Here is a 25,225-nt window from a genome sequence, read left to right on the forward strand (position 1 = left end):
TGATGGATAAAATGGCTCACCTCACTGTTTTTTATTATTATTATTAGCCATATGGTGCAAGGAAGCCTGAGACTTATGCTGCACCAGCCAAAAAAAGTTAGTGTGTGTGTGTGTGTGTGTGAGAGAGAGAGAGAGAGAGAGAGAGAGAGAGAGCGCAAGCGAGTGAGCACATGTGCAAGAGTCAAAAGTAGAAAGGAATCACCAAGAAAGAGAAGAATGATGATATCCAGCATAAGACCTTGGGTGTGCCAAGCCCATACTCACCAGATGTGAGCCCCTGGGGAGTAGTCGTAAATCAATGCCTTTTGCTGTTCCAGTGATATGGTGGTAACCTCGAGACCACTTATTAGAAACTTATAATGAATGGCAGGATCTATATTTTTTGTTTTAATGGAATTTGCTTTCCATTAAAGCAAATTCCATTATAGAGTAACTTCCAACTGTATGCTTGAATTTTGCCAGTAGGAATAAAAAGGTGATTGTCCTATTATATATAAGGCAATGGTGAGGTTCCAGACCCTTATGCAGTACTCAGGTTTGTGGCCTCATTTATGGGTGGGTGTGGATCTGTTGGAGCATATGCAAAGAGCAGCAAGATTAGTGACAAAACAAAGGGTTGTTCTTATCAGGAAAAGCTTCACTTCTTCAAATTGCAATGTCTGGAGACTAGACACCTGTGAGGAGATCTGCTTGAGGTGTTTAAGGCTCCGAATGGATTGAGTAAACTCAATGCTGATGGAATCAGACCACACAATTGAGGGGACATAAACTTAAATGTGGCAGACTGTTGCAAAGTAGATATGTGGAAATTTGTTTTCGGCCAGTGTGTGATTGTTGGAATAAATATTGTGGTGTCGTAGAAGTGATTATTTGAATAAATTCAAGGAAGCAGTAAACAAGCTGATGGACAGATAATATGGGAAGAATTATTTTTTTATTTTATTTTATTTTATTTTATTTTTTTTGCTGATGCTGTTATAATCTTGCTTTCTTGCATCATTTGCCCTGTTAGTACTAATTCGGAGATTTTTGGTATTTTAAAAAATAATTACAGTGGAATCTCGTTAATACAAAGTTGAAGGGACCTAAATTTTCATGTTTTGTAATAACGAGGTTTGTAGTAACGAGGTCCCCCAAACGTGTCAAAATTTTACCTTTTTTTTTTTTTTTTGATGTTTTTTTTTTTTTTTTTTTTTTTATATACTGTATATCTCAGAATAATAATAATAATATCAAAAATAAAAACAAAAACCTTGTATAACAATACATTAGTAATAGGAATAACATATTTTTTAAAGATTTTATTTTATTTGTAAGATAAACTATGAGAAAAGCAATATTAATGGAAATGAAAATATTGTACAGTATATATTTTGATGTATACAATATTAGTATCACAGTAAAAAGAATTACAATCTTAATATAAAAGGAGACATACAAATAAATTAATTTAATAAATTAATCTTATTTAAAGAAAGAATCCAATGTTTGCACAGTTTTTTTCCTGTATGTATTTTTAACTACAGCACAGAAGTTATTAAATGCAATAGTTGTTTCTTTATGAACGTTACTGCAAGCCAATTCATTCTCTATTATGTTCAATGCATTTTGGGTTTTACTTTTTTAGATGGCAGTGTGCACGCTTCTTCACTTTCGCTGTCAACAAAAACATCATCGTTTTGTTTGGTACCCAGCAGCTTGTCTGGTGGTGGTAGCAACTTCATCATTCACCTTCACAAACTCTTCAAATTAGCCAACAAAATCCATATGCTCCTTCAAATTCCTCCATTCCTCACTGTTGCAATCAAATTCGTCTGCTGGACCATGTTTTTCGATGATGTTCTCTCCAAAGCCACTCTTTCTGAAGCAGTTGATTATTACACTTTATGTAATACTTTCCCAAGCAATAACAAGATTATGGATAGCATCCAAGACATTCCAATTTGGCTGCAAATTGTTCCTTCCTATCTTGCAGTTCAAGTACCTTATCAGGCAGGCTCTATATGCTCTCTTGAGGTTATAAATAATGCCTTGATCCAGTGGTTGCATTAAACTGGTGGTATTGAGGGGTAAAAACAACAGCCGTACATTTTCAACTTAAGTGTCTTGGCAGAATTTGCTGTACAATGGTCTAGAATCATCAAAATACTCCTTTTTTTCTGAAGCCATTCTTCTGTCCAATTTTGATAACCAACATTAAAAAATTTTGACCATAAGCCAAGTACTTCTATTGGCCTCATAATCACAGGGAAGTTGGTTAACTGCTTTAAAACATCTTGGCTTGGAAAACTTACAATCACAAGTGGGCGTAGTTTTGTACTGCCATCTGAATTGCAGCATAACAGAACAGTGAATCTTCGTTTACTTAATTTTCCACCATGACAAGACACTCCTCAAACAGCAAATTTCTTTTTTGCAGCAAATTATAAAATAAACCTGTTTTGTCAAGATTAAAAATATCCTCTGCCTCATATTTTTCAAGGATGGACCGTACAGAACACAACTAGTCTGTAGTCTTTTCTTTGTCGACTAATCCAGACTCACCGCAAACATTCATGAAACCAAGTTATTCCTCTCTTTAAATCTTTGGAGCCAGTCACTTCTGCATTTGTAGTCACTAATCCCATGTTGCTGAGCTAGATAATCTGCCTTTTCTTGCAAAATCAGACCTGATATTGGCAAATTAGATGCACGCATTTGTTGGTACCACTTAAGTTTTGTTTCAAGCTCCTCGTGTTTTGCACCACGAATTCGTTTCGAGTCTTTTTTGGTTTTTCAGTATTGTAGGTAAAGGAGGTAAAGGGATGATATCAAAATGGACATTCCTTTGCAATGTCCATTTTGCTTCTTTCCATCCCGTCAGCCTCTTGTATAATTTTTAGTTTAATTTCCAGGCTTAATTCTGTCCATCTACATTTTGTCGCCATAACACCACTAAATAAGATTTAACACTACTAGATAAGATAAGACAAATTTTAAATTAATAAAGATACAAGTTCCGAAAGCTGACCTTATTCCCATGGAGAGCGAGAGAGTGCATGTAAACAACTTAGAAAAACTTATTATTTTTTTGTTAATTTAACAACTCATCATGCAGAAAAATGTTTTTCAGAGTGCACTTGACATTGTAACTACCATAAACTGCTTTTGTTCACACAAAACTAATTTCTATCAAGTCAGTGCCATCCTTTGGGAAGTAGTTGTTACAAAATTTGGTTAATATATATTAACGGAATTTTGTAATAAACGAATATATTTACATAGAAAAGCCTATCCTTTCACAGAGGAATGGTATGTGCTTCATATAAACGAGTACTTTGTATAACCGAGTTTGTATTAACGAGATTTTACTGTATAACCTTAGTCTTTGAGCTTACCCCACTGTTTTTTTATTAGAAACTTATAATGAATGGCAGGATCTATAATCCATTATAGAGTAACTTCCCCCTGTATACAGTGCCCTCTGTGTTGATAACTTTAAAATATTTTCTCCAATATGTTCATCAGCTGCAAGTGGTTTGAATGTTTTCTCTGCTTCACTTGGTGTAGATAGCATGCTTTACTATGCCTTTATCACCCACTTGTGAAATGTAAATTAGATTGTGGTTCCAACTATGTGCACCTGCCAGAAACAGGCCATCACACATGGTTCCACCATTTTTTTAGCCACAATGGGAAAACTTGTGCAATATGAGTCAGGCTTATTAGGCTATCTGTATAAAATGCAGGCTTAGTTTTTATATATTATTATTATTGAATTCCTTTTGGAATAAACCTGCCCCAAAATTTGTAATTCATGTTGAAAACTTGAATACCCATAATTGTTGATTTCTTTACTGTGATAACATGACAGAGTAATAAAGCCAGAAATAATATTGTTTTCTGTTGTTTAGCTCCTAAATGCTGTAAAGTCGGATTTCATTTTCGACATATTTGCAGAACGATTAATAGAAGAACCTGAAATTGCAAAGAAAATGAAAGTGGTTTATCATTGGAATATTATGAAAGATAAAAAGAAGGTTTCTGAATGGAGTAGGTATTTCATTTTATGCTCTCCCTTTTTTTTTTTTTTTATCTAAGGATAATTATTTTGTTTAATATTGCATTGCACACTTTATTCTGGCCCTTCATAAATTATAATTGGCATGGTTTTTATTTATGAAAACCCAAAACATTAAAGGTATTAGAAATTTTTACCATTCAAAGTACTTAATACTGTGTATGGGTTTAAGGTTTGGTTGTTATTTCTATAGATGATAATTTTTGAGAAATACATATGAAGGAAGGTTATTTCAGAGATGAGAAGTAGAACAGATAATTCAGAATGAGGAACAGTTGGTTCTGAGAGTTTGGAATTAGAGAGTGAATGGCTTAGAGTGGTGGAGGAATTACAGATTTTTATTCAAAACTGCTGTGCCCACAAAGTATCCATAGGAAATTTCTGCTGCAAGCAGCAGAAACTGAATATCTATGAGATACAGAGTGCAGAAACATTAATTACTAACCTGACTGCCATCTTTTGCATACAGAAGCTTGAGAGAGGTTTTTGGAGCACTATACCAAACTGTGGAATAATATTTCTTAGTAGGACAGAATTAAGATTTGTATGGACTGAGTCATCATTTAGAAGGAAAGAATGTTTTGATGCAGAGGAGGCAATATTTGCAATGTGCTTATATCATGGGCAATCAGAAGTCTGTGTAATCCCAATAGATCTTGATCTATTAGGATTACCCAGGATATGATCTTGGCTAGAAAGATATCTAAGTGTCATTGAAGATAGGCATTGGAGCAGTAGATTCTTCTTTGTAAATAGGACAGGACTGAGTTACCTAAGTGTTTTTGTCCCATTGGAGAATTATTAAAGATCACCATTTAAGGAATTGGTGATAGACCTTCAAGTTGTTTGTGGAAAGTTTCTTAAACTGGATGATGGATTGTAGTGTGTTATCATCAGCAAAACTATGAATAGGAATTAGTCAGTGGAAAAAAAGTATTTAATATACAAGTGGAATTAAAAACTGATTCTTGGTTAGCACCAGCATTTGTGCTAAAAGCCTTAGGAATGTCGAGAAGAGCTATTTAAGTTTTAGCAGTCCTTGCCATCAAAGCTCAGTACACATGTTTCTAGAATGTGGAGCAGTGCCATCAATACCTGGAGCTTTCTTGGCATCTAAATTGTTAAGAATTCTTCTGGTCTTAAATAAGACTATGGGAGGAATTGAGGGAGTGTGTTGAATATGTGGTAGGGAGTGATTTACCATAATTGCTGATACAAGACTTAGAAAAAAAGTAAAATGCTAGTAAGTCAGCTTTATCTTTAGCTAATGATACAGTAGAAGCATCAGGTTGTAATTAGAGGTGGGAGGAAGAGGTGACATAATTTATGGCCAATATCTTTGGCAAAAGGTCAGAAAGTTTTACTGCCATTGGACAAGAAGCAAGTTTCTACCCTTAGGCATGTTCAAAATGAGCTTGGATTGATTAATATCTTTACAATTGTTGTGGGCTTTAGTGTAATAGGTGGTGAAGCTGGAGATTTCGATATAAGCCAGTTGTTATACAATACATTCTTATCTTGAACAGCCTTAGCATGTTTATTGAGAAACCAAGATTTAGTTATGGAGTTTAAGGTGGTGGAATGTGGTATAAAGGATTTCATCTGTACATAAATAATTTCACTGATGTGATCCGAACAAACATTGGGTTTGAAGATTTTAAACAAAATTCCAACATAGTAAAACAGGAATTGAAATCACACAGGTCATTGTATTTTATATTTTTGTTATGCCAAACAATTCAAGGGTGAGAATGGCCATGAACAACTATCACTAAGTTATGATTGTGAGGTGCTTAGAGAACCACTAATTATATAATAACACACTAAGATTGTTGTGTAAATGAAATTCAATATACATGTTAAATTGAAAGTAACTTCAATATTTTGTTGTTTTAACTTTTTATTATGTTTACATAGAACAAACAAGGTTTTTCTTCTATGCAATATACAGAAGAAACATTTTACTGGGAGGAAATTTGCACAAACCCAAAAATGCTTTTGAAATAACAGTTAAAATGTTTCTATATGACTTCCAGCAGCAATGTGGCACACATCCTACTGGTAATGAAGCTCTTGCCAGGTGTGTGTTACACAGCCCCTCTCAAGTGCCAAATGATTTTTCTAGTGCAATTTACTAATGAATTTCTATTATTGAGTAGTATCTTTTATGATTTTCTCCCAGGTCACAGCATACTGTTTCTTGCTAGTGATATACTGGCATCCACTACTCTCTTCTGATCAGTTGGGCTCTGGTTGCCACCACACTTGACTCAATTTGGAAACCTACTGGAAAGAACAGCTTTCTCAGAGGACTCCAAGGAGCAAATAAAATTATCACATTCTTCAGTCTAGTTGCTTGGTATCTGACTTGAATAAAACTGACCATGCTACATCAGTTAAAAGAACACACACACACACCGCAATAGGAATGTCCATCATTTCTCATTTTTCACTCCTTTTAAATGTATGAGTACTATATCTCATACAAAAATGTTTAAAAAGCACAGTCAGTTCACGAGAAATAGTGAGATGATTTAGTTCTGGCAATTAATTGAATAATAATTGAAACTGAAGTCATAAGCCTAAGACTCTGCTTAAACTTTCAAAGTTTGGTATACCTCTGCAAATTACTCCACATGCAACTCTAAATACCTGGAAAGGAGTAATTGCAAAGTTGGGCCTGATGAGTATCACTGAGAATGAATTGGTCCTGGAGTTGCAAGGTCAAAAAGTGACAAATATGCAAATCATGATCAAAAAAGATGGTGAGCTTGTTCCCACATGGAATATCATAATTACATTACTTACAAATGCCAGAAATTTGTTAACTTTCGAACAGTTTCTTGAGGAGATTGTCTGTTCTAACTGCAAGTCCAAGTTCCATACACAAATTGGATTGTGATGCTGAAACACCACATTGTCTGCAATTGTGGAAAATTGGAAAAATAAAAGATTCACAATTAATTGAAGATTCACAATTAATTAATTAAGTGAAGAGTCACGTATTATGAAGCCAATAATCAAAAACTGCTCAATACACCAAAACTTACCTATACACAATCAGCAGCAAAGAAATGCCTGTCAATAGTGGCATCAATAATATCTTTTGCAGATTGTGCTTGGACAGTGCTGTACATGGCAGTATCCCAAGGAACAACATATAATATTAGATCATGCCAACACTACTCCAGTTACTACATTTCCATTTCTAATATTTGCAAGCTACACTCCAACAGAGAAGTTGTAATACTAAAATCAGCTCCAGTGAAGAATACTAATCCAAACTTGATGAACGTGAATGTAGATTACAACACCAACCAGGGTAAGCAATTGTTAGATCCTAATGGGGAAGATGACACTGGATATCCTACCTGTGTGAAAAAGGAGAAAATGACACTCAACCTAAATAATAGACTACATCAAAACTCAACTACTAAAAACAAATATTGATTCACATTGTACAGTGGAATTGTAGAGGCCTACATAATGATCATATCTGTGATCTAAATAAGCAGCAAGCATATGTCTGCAAGAAACCAACTTAGCACCATGTGACTTGAACAATCAAGAACTGTCTACTGACAAAGCTAAAATAACATTGCTGCTATGCATGAAGATGTCGCCATTCTTGTTCAATTTCAGAATTTCTACCACATATGCTCCCACATAAAAGCCATAGCAATGTCATTTTGGAATTTTTGTTAATTATAGTTTAGATGTACCCTTACAAAACAAAGGATGTACAGTCAGTCCTTGTATAAGATTATAGTTGTGTTCCTAGAAACCCTCGTGCAATATAAACAACAGGCCCTGTGGGAAAAATAGGGTTAGGTGCCGACCACCCAAGATTGGACACACATTTGTAACCAAAACATTACAAAACACAATAAATAATCGTAATAAAACACTTATACAGTTGAAAAATGTAAAATTAACAATTTAATCATTTAAATTTAGATTCTTACCTTAAAAATAAATGAAGACAGCTTGAGAAAGGGTTGAAGCAGCGGAATTATGGGGAAAGTGGTGCAGGTTGTCATCATTATCGGAACTGGTAGGTGGAGGAGATGCCGATGAGGACTTTGGACGAAATGTGGTCACACCAGAACTACAGGGCTGTGACTCGTTTTCTGTCTCTTTCCTCGATGTTTTCATAAAAAAGACATCTAGTTTCCTTTGTTTCGCAATCTTCCTTCTTTCACAGAGCAGTTGCTTATATGGCTCCAGAGCAAACTCTGAAGTAGAAAGCTGTTTTATGGTGGCATTCAACTTCGTTGTCTTCCTCATCTTTCACCTGCCCTCCACCAAAAAGTTGTCCAGTTCTTCATTTGAAAGTTCTTCTTCATGAGACTGAAGCAACTCTTCTAAATCTTCTATCTCCAATTCCTCAAAGCCAACCTGCTTTGCGAGGGCAACACAATGTGCTTTTAATTTAGGAAGCTTGTTTACAGGATCAAAGCCTTTAAAATCATGAATAAAATCTGGTAAAAGGGGCCGCCAAACACCATGTAAGCATTCTTTTGTCACTTCGTTCTAAGCCTCCACAATTATGTAAATTGCATTCTTTATGTTGAATCACTTCCAGAAGTCTTTAACTGTTGGTGCATTTTCGCCCTCTGTTTCTGCTATCAGCATCTTAAATGTGTGTCTTGTGTAATAGTGCTTAAAAGTAGGAATTACTCCTTGGTCAAGTGGCCTTATAAGAGATGTTGTGTTAGGTGGTAAAAACAGGATTTTGATGTTTGGTGACAGTTCAGCAAGGGTTGGAGGGTGCTTGGTGCATTGTCCAAAATAATTAAAATCTTAAAATCCAAATTTTTCTTTATGTAGTAGCTTCAAAACACATCTAGTAGAAGGTCAGTGTGAAGATCTGCCCTGTCATCCACCTTCTTCTGCTGTTCCTAAAGTAAACACCCAGGGTAGTCCTTACGATCTCTTTTAACACTCGTGGATTGGCTGCATGATAAACAACAACAGGCTTCAGTTTCAAGTCGCCACTTGCATTTGCTCCTAACATAACGGTCAATCTATCCTTAGCAGCCTTGAAGCCTGGAGCTCGTGCTTCCTCTCTTGAGATATATGTTCATGATGGCATTTTTTTTTCCAATACAGTCCGGTTTCATCAAAGTTGAAAATTTGGTCCAGTGTATAGCCCTCTTCCTCAATTAGTTTGTTCAGTATCAGCAGAAATGCCTTTGCTGCTGCTTCATTTGCACTCGCAGCTTCGCCTGATAATTTTACATTATGGAAAGTGTGACATTTCCTGAAATTATTGAACCAGCCACTACTGGCAGTGAAGGGAGGCACTTCTTGAAGGTTTGTTTTCAGCTTTATTTCGGAAGTCTTCAAATATTGCCAGTGCCTTTGCTTTTATCGTAAGCAAACTTATTCCTGATCTCTTTGAGTGGAATGTTCTTTCATTCCGCTCAAAGCGTTTCAGTATTTCATATTTTTCTTCTATCGATATTGCTTTTTCTTTTTCTCTCTGAAGTATCTTCACCAGAATGCTTCCTTTTCACACTTTTTTCAAGTATTTTACTCATTTTTTTGAGAATAGAGCAAAAGTATAAATAGAACAAAAATGAGGGGGCAAACTTGATATACATAAATGACACAGCGAACAAGTAGCAACTGAATAAACAATGCAGTAAAAGGCGGAAACATACTATTCTCACATATTACATGCTTAAGTTTTTCTAAAGCACATTTCTGGAGGTTACTACCATAAAACAATAAAAAAAAGTTTGCAGTTTCCAATTTTTTCGGGTGGTTCTTGCTATTGGAGTCTATTATAAACAGGTAGTAAAAGTCGATCTAATTACATTTGCGATAATACCGATAGCTGGAATTCTGGGGATTTTTACGTTATTATGTGAAATGTGTTTCCCCTTCCACGAAATGTTAAAAACAAATAAATTTTCAGAATCTTCTCTTCTCTTCTTCTCTTGTGTTGTGTTCAGTTGGGGTGATTCCACCACGTTCTACTACCATTTCTTGTAAACACAAAGGTGAATCGTGCATAAGCGAATTACGTTTGTGTTATATGCAACACATTCCCCTATTTATAAATTGTATATGATTGAATTCATGTAGAGATTCTTTCTCTTTTTTTTGTTTTTTGGAGGACTTTAATAATTGTCCTAACCATTGGTGCTGATACTAATATTCATTTCTCCCTGAACAGCTATAGGTTAACTATCTGCACACTAACCTTGTTTGCATACATCCAGTGATCAGCTTTCAACAACTGCTAAATAGTGACTACTTTCAGATTATTTGAGAAATTCAACAACTAGTATCCCAGAGATCATCATCTGAAATAAATTGAAAAATTTCCGAAGAGAAAAATTTTCTAATCGGGGATTTATTCACTTCAAGCATCTCATTGATGAGCACATCATCAATCCATTGATGATGATACAAAGCATATTGTGATCCTTGCAGACATGCTAATCAGTGGTGAAACAGTGTGTGTGTGTGTGTGTGTGTGTGTGTGTGTGTGTGTGTGTGTGTGTGTGTGTGTGTGCCAACTTGTCAAAAAACTGTGGGGGAAATGGCTACTAAATACTCTTGGATCCAATTTGCTTCTACTATAATGAAGAATATAGTTAGCAAAATAATCTGGAACAAAATAAACTGAATGATAGATTCCCACCAGCATCTTTCCAATTTTGAGAAGGAATGTCAAAAGTTATTAGCAGTAGCAGATAAATCTTGCCCATTCCATTCTCCAGTAGAAATAGCCAATGCTGTGGCAGAAACTTTTGCACAAATCTCACACATATTTACATTTAAATCATCTTTCCAACAGGATAAAATAAAGTTAAAGCAATGCATATAAAGTTTCAGCATGAGACTACCCCTTCCTTATAATCAATCCTCTTCAGTGTTGGAGCTACAGGAAACTCTAAACAAATCAACAAGTGGCATACCAGGACCTGATGGTATTCATTGTCTCATGCTGCAGCACTAAACAACCAGACTCCCAAACTTTATTGCTTTTTCTGAATCAGGTGTTCTCCAAAAAGCTAATATCCTAGCTCATAGCATCATTCAACAGTCCTAGCTTTCCCTAAATCTGGAAAAGACCAGACAAATCCAAACAGCTATGTACCAATATCCCTTACCAGCTGCTTAGGAAAGACATGATCTGCAGTACACTGGTAGTATACCTATGTTTCTCCAATAATCCAGTGGTTAAGCATGCACGCACTTTGAGTGGTTCATGATAAATACAGTATAATGTTCTTGTATTCTCTCTATTTTGTGAACTTCTCTGAAACTTATGTGGTTGTCCCTGAATATAAACAGAAAATTTATTATATATTTTATGATCAGATTTTAATTAGATTATAGTTCCCCAGTTTAGGAGTCTGCACAAAAGACTATTAACCTGTTTTAACTTGGCACATTATAGCCCTAGTTGCTGATGCACCATAAACAAACAACCTGTCTTAACCCAGTATAACATTGTTCTTGGGGTATTCAGTATATTGACTGTTCGTAGCTATATATATATATATATATATCTGTTAAATTTGGTTTTAAAAAATTGGAGATCACACATTTGTAAGCAGGAGATAGTCAGTCCTCGTATAGCATGATAGTTGTGTTCCTACAAACCCTTGTGCAATGCAAAATTGTGCAATATAAACAACAGGCCCTGTGGGAAAAATGGGGTTAGGTGCTGACCACCCAAGATTGAACACACATTTGTAACGAAAACATTACCAAACACAATAAATAATCGTAATAAAATACGTATTTTATTACGACTATTACGTAATAAAATATTGCTAATGCTTTTGCTTCTATCTAAGCAAACTTGTTTTTTGTTTGATTGCTTGGCTGACAGATGTTTGTTTTTGTTTGTTTGGTTGACAGATGACAGCTGTTCCATCTCTTCCAATTCTTTGTGTCTTAATCTAATGGATTTTAATTACACTTTGAGTTGTTCCTGCTATGAAAGTTGTTTTTATTTTCTCTGCATTCTTTGTAATTCTCGGCATTGCCTCATTTAGGCCTGTAGCATGTGCAGTATCACGTGGTCTTTCATTTCGCTCAAAGTGTTTCACAATTTCATATTTTTTCTCTATCGACAGAGGCGGACTGGCCATAAGCCTTACCGGGGAAACCCCGGTGGGCCGGAGGCCGGTGTGATTTTGGCCATAAACGCTAGTATGAAGCCACTACAAATTTTCCCAGGTAAGAATTTTTTACTCAGTCCGCCTCTGTTTATCCATATTGCTTTTCTTTTTCTGTTTGAATCTGTAGTGTCTTCACAAAGACGCTTCCTTTTCACACCTTTTAAGTATTTTACCCATTTTTCAGAAATAAAGCACAATTGCAAAATGAGGAGGCACGCTTGATACACATAAACAAAGCTGTGCGCGTGTAGCAACTGAATAAACAACACCAAAGGCAGAGATACACTATGTACACCTCACTAGCTCACATTTTACTAAAGCACATTTCTGGGGGTTATTACCATAAAACAATAAAAACAATTTCCAATTGCGTTTCTGCTAGTGGAATCTGTTATAAACTGGTAGTAAACTCGATCTAATTGCATTTGCGATAATACCGATAGCTGGAATTGTGTAGGTGTTTTTAAGCTGTTATGGTGAAATGTGTTTCCCCTTCACTGATATAAAAAAACATAAATACATTTTCAGAGTGTTGTGTTCAGTTGGGGTGATTCCGCATTCAACTGCCATTTCTTGTAAACACAAAGGCGAATCGTGCATAAGCAAATTCGGTTCATGTTATATATGATATCGTTCCCCTATTTATAAATCGTGTATGATTAAATTAGTGTAGTGTAAACATGTGTTATACGAGGACTGACTATATTTTGAAACGGGGGGGGGGGGGGGAAGTCCACACTGCACTCAATTAAATTTCAATGACAAAATTAACATTTTATATATATTAAAATGCAGCCATAGGATTATTACGGTATGCTTTTAATTATGAGCTTAACATTTTTGTCTGTGGATTTATTTTTAGATATTCTTTTAAACATCAATTGATTGTGATTGCTTCATGAAGATAATGTTGCAGATTTTATCCTCATCAGAAATGTTGAATCAAAGTTTTGCTCATAGCAATGGCTCTGCTGGCTAGACTTGATTGTCAGAAGTATTTCCAAAGCTTTACCAGAAAGAGAATATCTGAACTAAGATTTTGTTTTCTAATCTGGCTGAATATTCTCTTACACTCAGCATTGCTATAGAAATTGCTAAAATGCCAAGTATGACTTGGGATAATTTGTTATATCTCATGCTACCTCGTTGTCCCTAACCAAGGACCACTGTACATAAGTTCTTTCATGATATACCTAACAGTCCATGGTTTGCATCCCTGTTTTGACACATGAAGATGAAAACCTAATGAAGTGGATAGTGTTACTGGTTTTTTTTTTTTTTTCTGCTGATGCAATATAAGCTTATTTCCTTGCATCATGTTGCTAGTTCTAATAATAATTATATAATGTTGAAGCAATTAGAAATTAAATGACTCTGTGATATTTTTACTACTAACCTTTTATAACAGAATATTCAGTGAGAATGTTTATCCCCGTTTCTGGTGATACTCGATTCTTCTGTTTTTTCCAAAACCTAGGAAGACTGCTTCATCATAATTATCAACCATTCTCTCTTACTTGTTATCTGGGAAAATATTCTTTAAAAAAAAAAAAAGCAATAATTCTTAATCAGCTTACATGGTATTTTGTATCTCAGAATCTTATGAATAATCTCCAACATGTCTTTCATAAAGACAGATCCTCCTTAGATTTCATCATCAAAACTAGATGGCATGACCAGGATCAGTCAGCTGATGAGTTCACCTACAAGAATTAACCATGTCAATGCCATGCCCTTGCCCTCATGGTTTCAGGATTCAAGCTGGCTGCAGTGCATGTGTAGTGTCTGGGTAACCCTGTCCAGTCCTGAGCTTTTTTTTTATATATATAATGTTGAAGCAATTAGAAATTAAATGACTCTGTGATCAGGAGTGGAACGGCAGTATTGCCAGAAAGTGGGCATCCAATTTGGACTACATGGTGGGTGGTGAACCTAGGTGCTGATATAATAAAAAAAACCCCACTGAGTCCTGATACTCTAAATTCTTCTTTGGGGACCCCAGTGAGGTCCCTACAAGAAACATATACAAATGACCCAGAAAATGCTACCTCAGCAAAAAGACCCAGAACCAAAGTAAAATCATGTCCAATGTCTCGATGACTGATTGTACATCTAACCAGTGAAAAGCCGTAGTAAAAATGTCGCCCTTCTTCATCCAGGTTTTGGAATGGCTAGCAGGTTCACCCAAATTGGTTAAATTGCTTCATTCTGGCAACATCCTTGTTGAAACTAAGTGACAGGCACTCAGAACAGCTCTGCCAAGCAACATGTATTGAAATACCATTTGTAGTAACACCCACAAGGCACTGAACTCATCCTAAGGCATAATCTCGGAATGGGATCTGCTCGAATTGTCTGAGGAGAAAATCTGTTCAGAACTAAAAAGCCAAAGAGTGACAGCTGTAAAACGATTCTTTGGCAAAAGAGATTGGTAATCTGGTAATCACTAGAAACCTAATCCTTATGTTTAATTAAGCAATGTCTCCTAATTTGATCAGAGCTAGCTATCTAAACTGCACAGTTAGTCCGTATGTATCAAATCCCTTGAAGTGCTTTAAGTGCCAAAAATGCAGACACTCGCAAATGGCCTGTCATGGAGCCCTTGCGTGTGCTTGATGTGTCATGAAGGACCACAAAATTACATCATGTTCACCTACAAAACCCAACTGCCAGGGACAGCATCCTACAGATTCATGAGCATGCCAGAGGTGGAGGGAAGAAAAAGATATAAAGACTTGGAACAGAACAGAACATATCAGAAGGCAAGAAAAGCAGTGAAACCTATAAACACAAGAAAACCGATATACGCTCAGAAAGTAGCATTAGTAAAGGCACATGATGTAAGAAAGCAAGCTTATATAGCATCAGCCAAAAAAAAAAAAAAAAAAAATCCTTGTCTAGTTTGTCTAGTTCTGCCTTGAATCTATTTAAGGTATCGACTTCTACAACAACAGATGGAAGTTTGTTCCAGCAATTAACCCATGCTGGCTAAAGGCAAACTTCCACACCTCTATTTTACAACTGTCTTTCCTCAATTTGAATTTATGCTCTCTCAGGTGCATTCTGAGCAAGAGGAAGAATCCCATCAGCATTGAGTATGCTCAAACCATTCAAGGCTTTATACATCTCAATCAGTTCACCTCCCAGGTGCCTTGTCTCCAGACACTGTAATTTGCAAAACTTAGGCCTTTCTTTGTAAGAGCAACCCTTTGTTCCATTCACTAATCTTGTTGCCCTTCTCTGCACTTGCTCTAGCAGCTCTACATCCTTCCTAAAATTATGCCTCCATACCTGTATACAGAACTCAAGGTGTTGCCTGACCATTGCCTTATACAAGGGGATAATCACCTCCTTTTCCCTGGTAGAAAAATTCCTGTATATCATTGACAAGATACCATGAGCTACTCTTGCAGACCATCAGCACTGCTCAGAAAACATATCTGCCAAATTTCATATGCTTCATATCTGCTTCATAGCAGTCAGATGTTCCATCAGAACTCAAACAGAAATGATAATTTCACCTAAAGAGTCATTCACATTTATTGCACACCATCTGCTAAGCTCAAAAAAACCCACAGAGAAGGGTCACTCAGCTGCTGCTGCCATATCTTTACCTCCTAATGCTCCAGCATTTCCAAAAAAAAAAACTGTTAAAGAAAGGAATAAAAAACCTGAAATACCCCCTAGTTCTCAAGAAAGAATTGATGTCAAGGTGAAGTAGGTACCAGATCATTCAGTCTTTTCAGGGGAGGAAATGGACAGAGGACAGCATGCATTTTCCCCTCCCAAAAAAAAGATAAATCCAAGACTGAGAAAAGCAAGCCCTCAATGCTTTGGGAGCCAACTTGAAGGATCCAAGCCCAAATAATGGCTAAATTCCTACAATGGAATTGTTCTGGATTCCAGAGAAATGCTGAAGACACCACAATCCTCCTGCAAAAGCATAAGCCAGTTTTCTTTTGCTTGCGGGAGACATTCCAACCATATCTCATTAAACCTATGCTGCTTTCCACCAATATGGAAGCAGGAGCAAATTGCCGTATGGTATTATTTTTATTAAGTCTGTTCAATTCATTTTCCACCTGGGCCAACATCTCCCATACAGATCTTAATGACAACATTATGCTGTCCTTTCCCCTTTTTTACTTCTTGAGAATTTCAATGGTCATAACACCCTGTGGGATAGTGCTGGCATTAATGGAAGGGGACGTGTCATAGTGAATATGCTCACTGATAATAATCTCTCTCTGCTAAATGTGGGAACTAACACCTTCTACATGCTTACCTGTAATGTTTTCTGCCATTGATCTTTCTATCTGCCCCTCTTTCTCTCTTCTCTTCACTTATTTGGGAAGAAGAGAACTCATATGGAAATGATCACTTCCCTATGATTCACCCTCAATTAGCAGGGCCATACTTATAAATAGGCATATGAGGCGCTAGCATTAGGCCTCGTAATAGAGGGGGGCCCTCGGCAAGCTGCTGTAATCTCAAATTTTTGAAGCGATTTCTTTTTTTTTAACACCTGATCTGAACTAGGGCCCACTTATACCTGCCATGTAAACAGAGACAGGTGAAATTTATTGAAAGTGTGGATGAGTCATTTTTCCAAAAGAACATATTAATTTCCAGAATTAAGGAAAATCACTCTCCCCTAATTCTCTAATAGGGTAGAACAGGTTGACCACGGTGTATCTGCATCAGGAATATGCCTTAATCTTTTCCACTGGCTCTGAATGCAAGAAAGCAGTTGACCAATGCAGCTTCTTGGACAGTATGTGGAAGATGTGGTTGTAAATATGTTACAAACACCACTAACTTGTGGAATGTTAATCCTTTTAGCTCTTAATTTGTGCTTTCTACAGCAGCTCTATTGCCTAAAGGCTAGAGGTGCGAACAATGCATACCCAGGTCTCTCGAAATCAGTTTGTTATTTAGAAATTTTATCCATTCTACAGAAACTATTTTAATTGGATCACCCATGGATTTGAGAACCTATATAAGCTGAGACCTGAAAATTGTAACATTTTAATTGTTGATGTGCCAAGTTAAGTGTGATATGTAGGAATGCACACATTGATATAAATATAGGTATGTATCTAGCTCTCTGAAAATAGTGTAGTTTAATAAATTTTGATTCTATTGTAACAGAAAATTTAAATATATCTATGTAATGTTTCGCTATGTATTGTGACTGTGGAATATATTTTCCTTATTGAAAGCTTTTTGTTTTCTTGCTCTTAAAATATGAATTGATTCAAGTGTTAATTTTTTATGTGGAATCAATATCATTACCAGTTATATTACTCTTAAGCTATGTTACTATAATCACATTTGAATTAAAAATCTGAAATTGTCAATAAACAAAGAATTAAATGAAGCAGTAATTAAAACAATGATATGTTAATATTTAAAAAAGGCATTAATCATAATAGCAGCAACTATGCTAAAGAAGAAAATATTTCAAATATTGAGTATATGTACATTATTATTAATGGTGGACTTAGATCGACATTTTCGAATGTTGAAACAATTCTGAAAATATTTCTCACAATGCCTGTGACAAATGCAAATGGTGAACGGTCTTTTTCATCAGGTCACATTAATGCTATGTGTGTTTATTTTAAAAGATGTTCAATTTTGGGTCATATTGACATGGAACTAATAAAACAAATTCAGTCTGAAGAAAATTATTGGCGAAATATTTTTAAAAGAATTATTGCTACTGTTCAGCTTTTGAGTAAACTTGCTTTAGGATTTAGGAGTTGTAAAGACAAAATTTATAAGGAATGTAGTGGTAATTACTTTTAAGTTGCCTAGAATATTTGAGTAAATTTGATAATTTTTTAAGAAATCACATAGAGGTGTATGCTAATTGTGGACCTGGCAAAACCATTCACATAAAACCTGTGATGAATTTATAGAATTGATGGCAGAAAAATTCAAAGGTGGTGGTTTCTGAAATTCGAGAAGCAAAATATTTTTCTATTATTGTTGATTCAACCCCTGACATTAGCCACTTTGATCAATTAGTGTTTATTATAAGATACATGTCACAAAATGGTATCATCAAAGAACGATTTTTAGGTTTCCTTCTTAAAGAACATCACATTGCTGAATATATAGAAAAAACTATTTTTAAAATATTAGATTTATCAATTGATATTACAAACTGAAGAGGACAAAGTTATGGTAATGCTTCAGATATGTCAGGAAAGTATTCAGGAATTCAAACCAGATTGAAGCAACATAGTTCTAATGCATTTTATGTACCATGTACTAGTCACTCTCTAAATTTGATTGGAACTAATGCAGCTGAATCTTGTTCTACTGCAGCGCATTTTTTCCACTTGGTACAAAATTTATATAATTTTTTTTCTGCTGCCCTAAGAAGGTGGAATGTCTTAAATCAATATTTAAGAAAAAATTCACTAACACTAAAAAATTTAAGTGATATAAGATGGCATGCTAGGGCTGATGCTATCTTAGCTCTTCAAAATGGTTATATATTAACAAAAGAAGCCTTAATTAATTTATCAACAAATGAACATGAAAGATCAGTAGCACATCTAGAATGTACTAAATTAATAAAAAGTATTGAGTATGAAACAGCATAACTTACTGTCCTCTGGGATAAAATATTAAATACTTAAATAAAAAAAAGTAAATCGTTACAAGATCCTGCAATAAATTTACTGCATAGTTCGGATCTTTTTAAATCATTGAATTGAAAGAGAAGGTAAATTATTAACTGACGAATGACAATACAAAGATAAAAAAAGTCATTAAAAAAAAGATCAACTATGTACGAGAGATAATGAAGTAATTTTAGAAGGGAAAGAAATGTATATTATCAATCCGTTCAATGTTGTTTGTGATAGATTAATTGCTGAAATAAATAGACAGACGTATACACCAATATTTTAGATACCTTTAAGAAAATTTATAAATCTTGATTTAGATGAAACTGAATTCAACACTAATATCAATAAATTAATAAGTATATATAAAAATGATATTGACTCGGAAAAGTTTAAAGAGGAAGTTATCCAGTTTTTACTGTTTATTAAAGGAGAAAATATTGGCAACTATAATATGAATGAAATGTATAATAACATTAATAATAGACTAAGATCTAAATTTTCAAACTTTAAAATAATATTAAAAATCATTTTAATAACGCAAGTGGGGAATGGTCATTAGCTGTTCTCAGGTGAGTAAAACACTATTTGAGGAATAGTTTAATTCAAGATAAATTGAGCAATTTGTCATTGTTATTTATTGAATCTGAACTAGTAAATAGCATTAATTACGATGATTTAATAGATATTTTTGCCAAGGAAAAAATATTTATGCAAATTAATTGTATGAACTCATAATTTAGCTATTGCATTGCTAGTTTATAATGTATCTGCTATTATTTACTGCTGACAAACAAGATGCGAATGTTTTTATAATATTTTTGATATTGTTTTTTGGAATTAAAATTAGTAATTACACTAATTTGTTCTACTTATTTGTATAATATACTTTACTGTTGTTGTGCTTCCTCACAGCTCAGTTCTGATGGTGCAGACAGCCAGGGTTCGATTCCGGTGGGGGCTCAAATTTATGGTGTTCACCCAGCATTGTGATGTGAAATGAGGAGCTACTTGTGAAAGGGCAGCGGACGCTGGTCGTGAAACACGGTGATGGAAGTTGATTCACTGACCACGTGATGACCTGCCAAAGCCATGTGGCTGCTCAACATACCATCACTGGCTGTTGCGACACAGAGTTTAGTTCAGCACTCTTCGTTATATATCATAGTATTACAATGTTTGTGTTTCAACAGATCGGTAAAAATAATCTTTTTTTTTTTTTTTTTTTTTGCCACTGGTATCTTTAAAGGGTGTCCCTGCAAGAGTTTAGCACCTCGGGCCCAAAGAGGTGTAAGTAAGGCCCTGCTCATTAGTGGGAGACCGTGCCCTCCTTTTACTTGGTGGAAGTAAAAGGAGGCAATTAATCAGGCTGATTGTTAATACCTTTCAACATCAGGTAGAGTTTGACATCAATGCAGTCAGGCTGGAGCCTATCAATAATGCAATGACATACATCACAGAAAATATTGTTCATGCAGCTGCAACTGCCATTCCAAAAAACATTTACCTAGTTTCTACCTTTTCCCAAACTATATTAGATATTTCAACTACAGCCACTCCCTACAAACTAGATATTCCAACTACAGCCACTCTCTGACTTACACAAGGGTTGTGTTCCGTGGAACTCTACATAAGTTGAATTTTACCTAAGTTGGAATTTCCCTAAATGCTTATGCAGCACGCGGAATTTGATTTAAGGAAAAAAGAAATGTTTGACGAATGTGTAAATAGAATTATTTATTTTTTTTTTCTAATGCGCAGGAAAAATTACAAAAAGAAAGAGGAGACAGGCATATAACTTCTGTAAGTTTTACCTTTCGAGCATCGTTGCCCAAATTAACTCTCCATCTGATAAGCACGCCACTACAGAAGAAGTTGAAGGCTGTGGAGATTTAGGAGTTTTTTCCAACACATCCCAAAATTTCTCTGCAGCTGCAGAATAAGCACTTCACCACATACTTTAATCATGTTTTGGAAACTAGTGCGATGCTTGAACCTATTAAACTACCCATTGCTTGTCACGAGCATGGCTTGGGGTTCGCTGTACTTATCCTTAACATCTTCATAAATACTTCTTGCTTTTGCTTGAATGGCCATTGAACTCAGGGGCACTCACTTCTGAATCTGATTTTCTATCCATATTATTAATAGCTTTTCTATCTTTGATATATAGCACCTGAACGCTGTTTTGTGATCACTGTTGATCTTAAATGTGTTGATCCTGTAACATGTCATATATGCGCACTGTCCCTTAAAATAGTATTTGCTGTTGAAGCAGCAAGACCTAATTTCATGCAATAGATGACAAATGTTGTCCTACTTCATACTTCTTACTAGTTATCTTTATTTCTAAATCAATTTTGTTTCGTTTTCTAGCATGGCCAGCACTTGCACTTTCCATTGGTCAATTTCCCTTCACCATTGTAATAAGTAAATAGGAATGAAGAGAAGATTTTGAAAATTTATTTATATTTTTTATATGGTTGAAGATTTCAGTGAAGGGGAACTCATTTCACCATAATACTCTAATGTAAAAACCCACAGAATTCCAGTCATCGGTATTATTGCAAATGCAATAGAATACAGTTTACTACCTGTTTATAATAGATGGTGTTAACAGAAAGCCCAATAAACCGGAAAGTGCAAATTGTTTTTATTGTTTTATGGTAATGACCTCCAAAAATGTGTTTTAGAAAAATATCACAAAGGCGTTCAAAATTGATTCTTATAATGGAATATATGATAACAATGAAAGGGAAGTGCAATTTCCATCATAAAAATTACCTTTTAGAGAGTTAAATAGCTTAATTATACAGGGTGTCTCAAAAATATATGGCATAACTTCAGGAATGAGCTCCTCGTATGTAGACAATAAAAATATTTTATATCAACATAGTTCCTGAAATGCTTAGTTTCCGAGGTTTGAAGGTCTATCTATGATACTTAACTGTTCACATCACTTTATAGTAATTGTTCAAAATGTGTACCTTCTGCCTGAATACAGGCCTCACATCGACATCTCATAGACTTGCGAAGACGATGCTAAATTCCTGGCATGTTTCGTATTGTCTCACAACCTGCCACAATTTGATTGCGGAGAGTTTCCACATCAGCTATTGGAGTCGAATACACCAATGACTTTAAATAGCCCCACAAAAAGAAATCTAGTGGGTTCAAATCAGGTGAGAGTGGAGGCCAGGCAGTTGATCCACCCCTCTACTTCAGAAGTCGTATATCTTGGTTGTCCTCTGTAGGTCCCAGGTTCACAAAGGCAGCGATAGATACCTTCAAGCATTTTCATGTCTAGACATCTTTATTCTGGGAACCTTTCATGGTACAAATGACGAGCATCCAGAGCATTGCCGTCCGCCAAATCGTACATAAAGTGCATATCCGCTTGCTCCTGATTTGAGTACATGGTCGGAATGGAAAACCACCCGATTCTGTCAGTATCTTGTGATGAAGGAAATCGCCTATGGGAGATAAGACATTCCAGTTAATAACTCGGAAACCAAGCATTTCCGGAACTATGTTGACATAAAATATTTTAATTTTCTACATATGAGGAACTCATTCCTGAAGTTATGCTGTGTATTTTTGAGACACCCTGTATAGCCAAAATTTCAGCTTCCAAGGACTCTTCAAGCCCTTGGAAGGGGAAAAAAAAAAAAAAAAAAAAAAGTGTTATTGTTTTCACAATACCTCCATTTATTCCTGTGGGATGTAACATACATTTTCACGATTTTTTTAAGTTTGCACCGGCCAGCAAAAACTTACGTAAAGACGAATTTCCATAAGTCAAGTATTATATAAGCCACGGAGTGCCAGTATATCCTATCATGGCCAATCAAATAGCCTTTAAATGTGCACAAACCAGAGCATGCTATATTTGCTATTAGTCAATGGGAATCGTGGATCTGTTTCGGATCATCTATTACAAGTGTCCATCAGCACTAAGGTGGTCTGGGATAAAATCTGGAAAATGAAGGGTAAATACACATTACACCCTTCATCAATCCTAGAGTTTAATAGATGCATCATTGCAAAGCCAACAGCAATATAGCTAATGGGGAACATTTTCTAACATCTCTGTGATATCAACCTATTCTCCAGAGTACCTGGTTGCAAAATATAAAAATGAAAAACTTGATTTCACATCAAAGGGCATTTACCCATCCAATGGGCTGTTCACTGTACATTAGTTGAAAAGAGCTCTAACAATTTCTAAGTCAAGTGCTGTTGGACCAGATGGTGTTCATTATAAAATGATTAAACACCTTTCTCAAAAATCTATGAATCACCTTTTCTGCATGGTGCCTCCGTAGCACACGCTTCTTGATTAGACCGGGGTTCAAGCCTGTGACCACCAAATATGGAGGATGCAGAAAGGTCAGGGAATGACCACTGCATATCCCTGGAGCAATATGGCCTTAGTTGCTAATGCTCCTAAAAACCAAATAACAACAACCTTTTTTTGTATAACGCAATCTTTATTGAAGACCAGTTTCCAGATGCCTGGCACAAGGCAACTATTCTTGCATTTGTTAAGTCAGGTAAGGATCATAAAACTCCTTCCAACTATTGACCTATTGCTCTGACTAGCAGTTTGTGCAAAATCCTGAGAGAATGGCTATTGCTCATCGTATTTGGTTATTAGAATCAAATGACCTTCTTTCCCTCATGCAGTGTAGCTTCCAAAAAAAAAAAAAAAAAAAAAGGCCACTCTGGACCATATAATTACCCTGTAAACATCCATCCGTGATGCTTTCCTAAAACAAGAACAGTTCTTGTTAATATTTTTTGGTATGGATAAAGCACATGATACAACTTGGAGATTTGGCATTTTAAAAGACTTATAAAGGGGTGAAGTGGAAGTGGGTTTTTTTTTTTTTTTTTTTGGCTGATGCTGCATAAGCTTGCTTTCTTGCATCAAATGCCCCTACTAATGCTAATGCCTTTGTTTTAGAGATAACCTCTCCATATAACCTTTGTTCCCCAGGGTTCGGTGTTGGGCCCATTGTTGTTTTGTATCAATATTTATCAATGATATTGATGAAGGTATATCAGGTTTTTAATGTCCAAGTTTGCAGATGATACAAAGGTTGACAGGGTTGTTAAAGACAGGAAAGACAGTATGCTACTCCATCTGGATCTAGATTGGTTGGGAAAATGGGCTGAGAAGTGGCAACTGAAGTTTAACCTTGACAAATGCAAAGTACTGCATATAGGTAGCAATAACCGAAGAGAAATGTACCAACTGTGTGGTACTACACTCAGGGAAGTGAAAGTGAAAATACCTGGGGGTAATTGTGCAGTCAAATGTGAAGTTTGCTGAGCAGTGCAGAGAGGCTGCCAGGGCAGGTCATGGAGTCTTGTCAATGATATACAGGTAACCCCTGCTTAACGCTGATAATTCATTCCAGAAAAAGTGCACTAAGTGAATCCGTGCTAAGCGAGCGCAGCATTCCCATAAGGTAACATATGTATTTATAAATTGCGGTCGGTGCCATAGGATATTTCCTAATCAATAATAAACGGTAGTGAAAAGATGAACAAATGTCGGTCAAAATATTTAATATTCAAATATTTGTACATACAGTATAAAATATTCTGCATTACATACGTATATAATTATGTGGCAACTACTTACATATCAAAATTAAACTTAAAATTCTAATTAAAATCATGAATTTAATTGATCTAAATTGATTTAATTTAATTGATGAATTTAATTATGAAAAATGTCTATTTTAGGTTGCACTCTGGCCCTCTTCCAAATGAACTAAAAGGGGTGTTAATTTTAAATCCCCCGCATCGTTACCACCCAACAATAAAGTCAACTGATCCTTCCCTGCTTTGAAACCTGGCATGTTTTTCTTTTTTCTTTCAATATGAAATTTCTTTTAGGCATTCGTTTCCACAAAAGTCCTGCTTCATCTATGTTAAAAACTTGTTGAGAAGTATAACACACAATACCCCTCTTCAATTATTTTAAACTTTCAAAAAAGTTCTTTTTTGAAAGTTTCGGCTCCTTCATCTGCACTTGCGGCTTCTCCCTGGATTTTAAATCTATTCAATCGGCCCTTACCAGTTTTAAATGGCTCCACATTTTTTTTTTTTTTTTAGGTGAGTTTTCTTCAGATCATCATATAGGCTAATATCTCTTTTATAATATTTAACTTAACTGAATTCTGCATTGGATATTATCTTCAATAAAATTAGTTAAAGTCTTTCCATTTCAATCCTAATAACCGGCCTAGCCCTAGTTGCTTGCAGTGGAACAGCTATCTTTCCCTCTGCTAAAATTAATTCTTTATTTTTTTATAATTGTTCTTACAGTTAAACTTGCAAGTCCTAAATTGTGGCACACATCCGCT

The 25,225-nt window shown here is 35.4% G+C and overlaps 1 protein-coding gene across 1 annotated transcript in view; it reads left to right on the plus strand.

The window, feature by feature from the left end:
• The window catches only part of Mfe2 (peroxisomal Multifunctional enzyme type 2), a 741,845-nt gene that overhangs the window by 641,468 nt on the left and 75,152 nt on the right, over positions 1–25,225 (plus strand). The window contains exon 26 of the mRNA XM_090372984.1: positions 3,894–4,032. Within this exon, the coding sequence (XP_090229110.1) occupies positions 3,894–4,032 (139 nt within the window). The remainder of the gene's footprint in view (positions 1–3,893; positions 4,033–25,225) is intronic.

The sequence above is a fragment of the Mastigoproctus giganteus genome, chromosome 4, assembly GCF_048544385.1.
Source record: "Mastigoproctus giganteus isolate SK-2022 chromosome 4, ASM4854438v1, whole genome shotgun sequence".
In the NCBI taxonomy this organism is placed as follows: Eukaryota; Metazoa; Arthropoda; class Arachnida; order Uropygi; family Thelyphonidae; genus Mastigoproctus; species Mastigoproctus giganteus.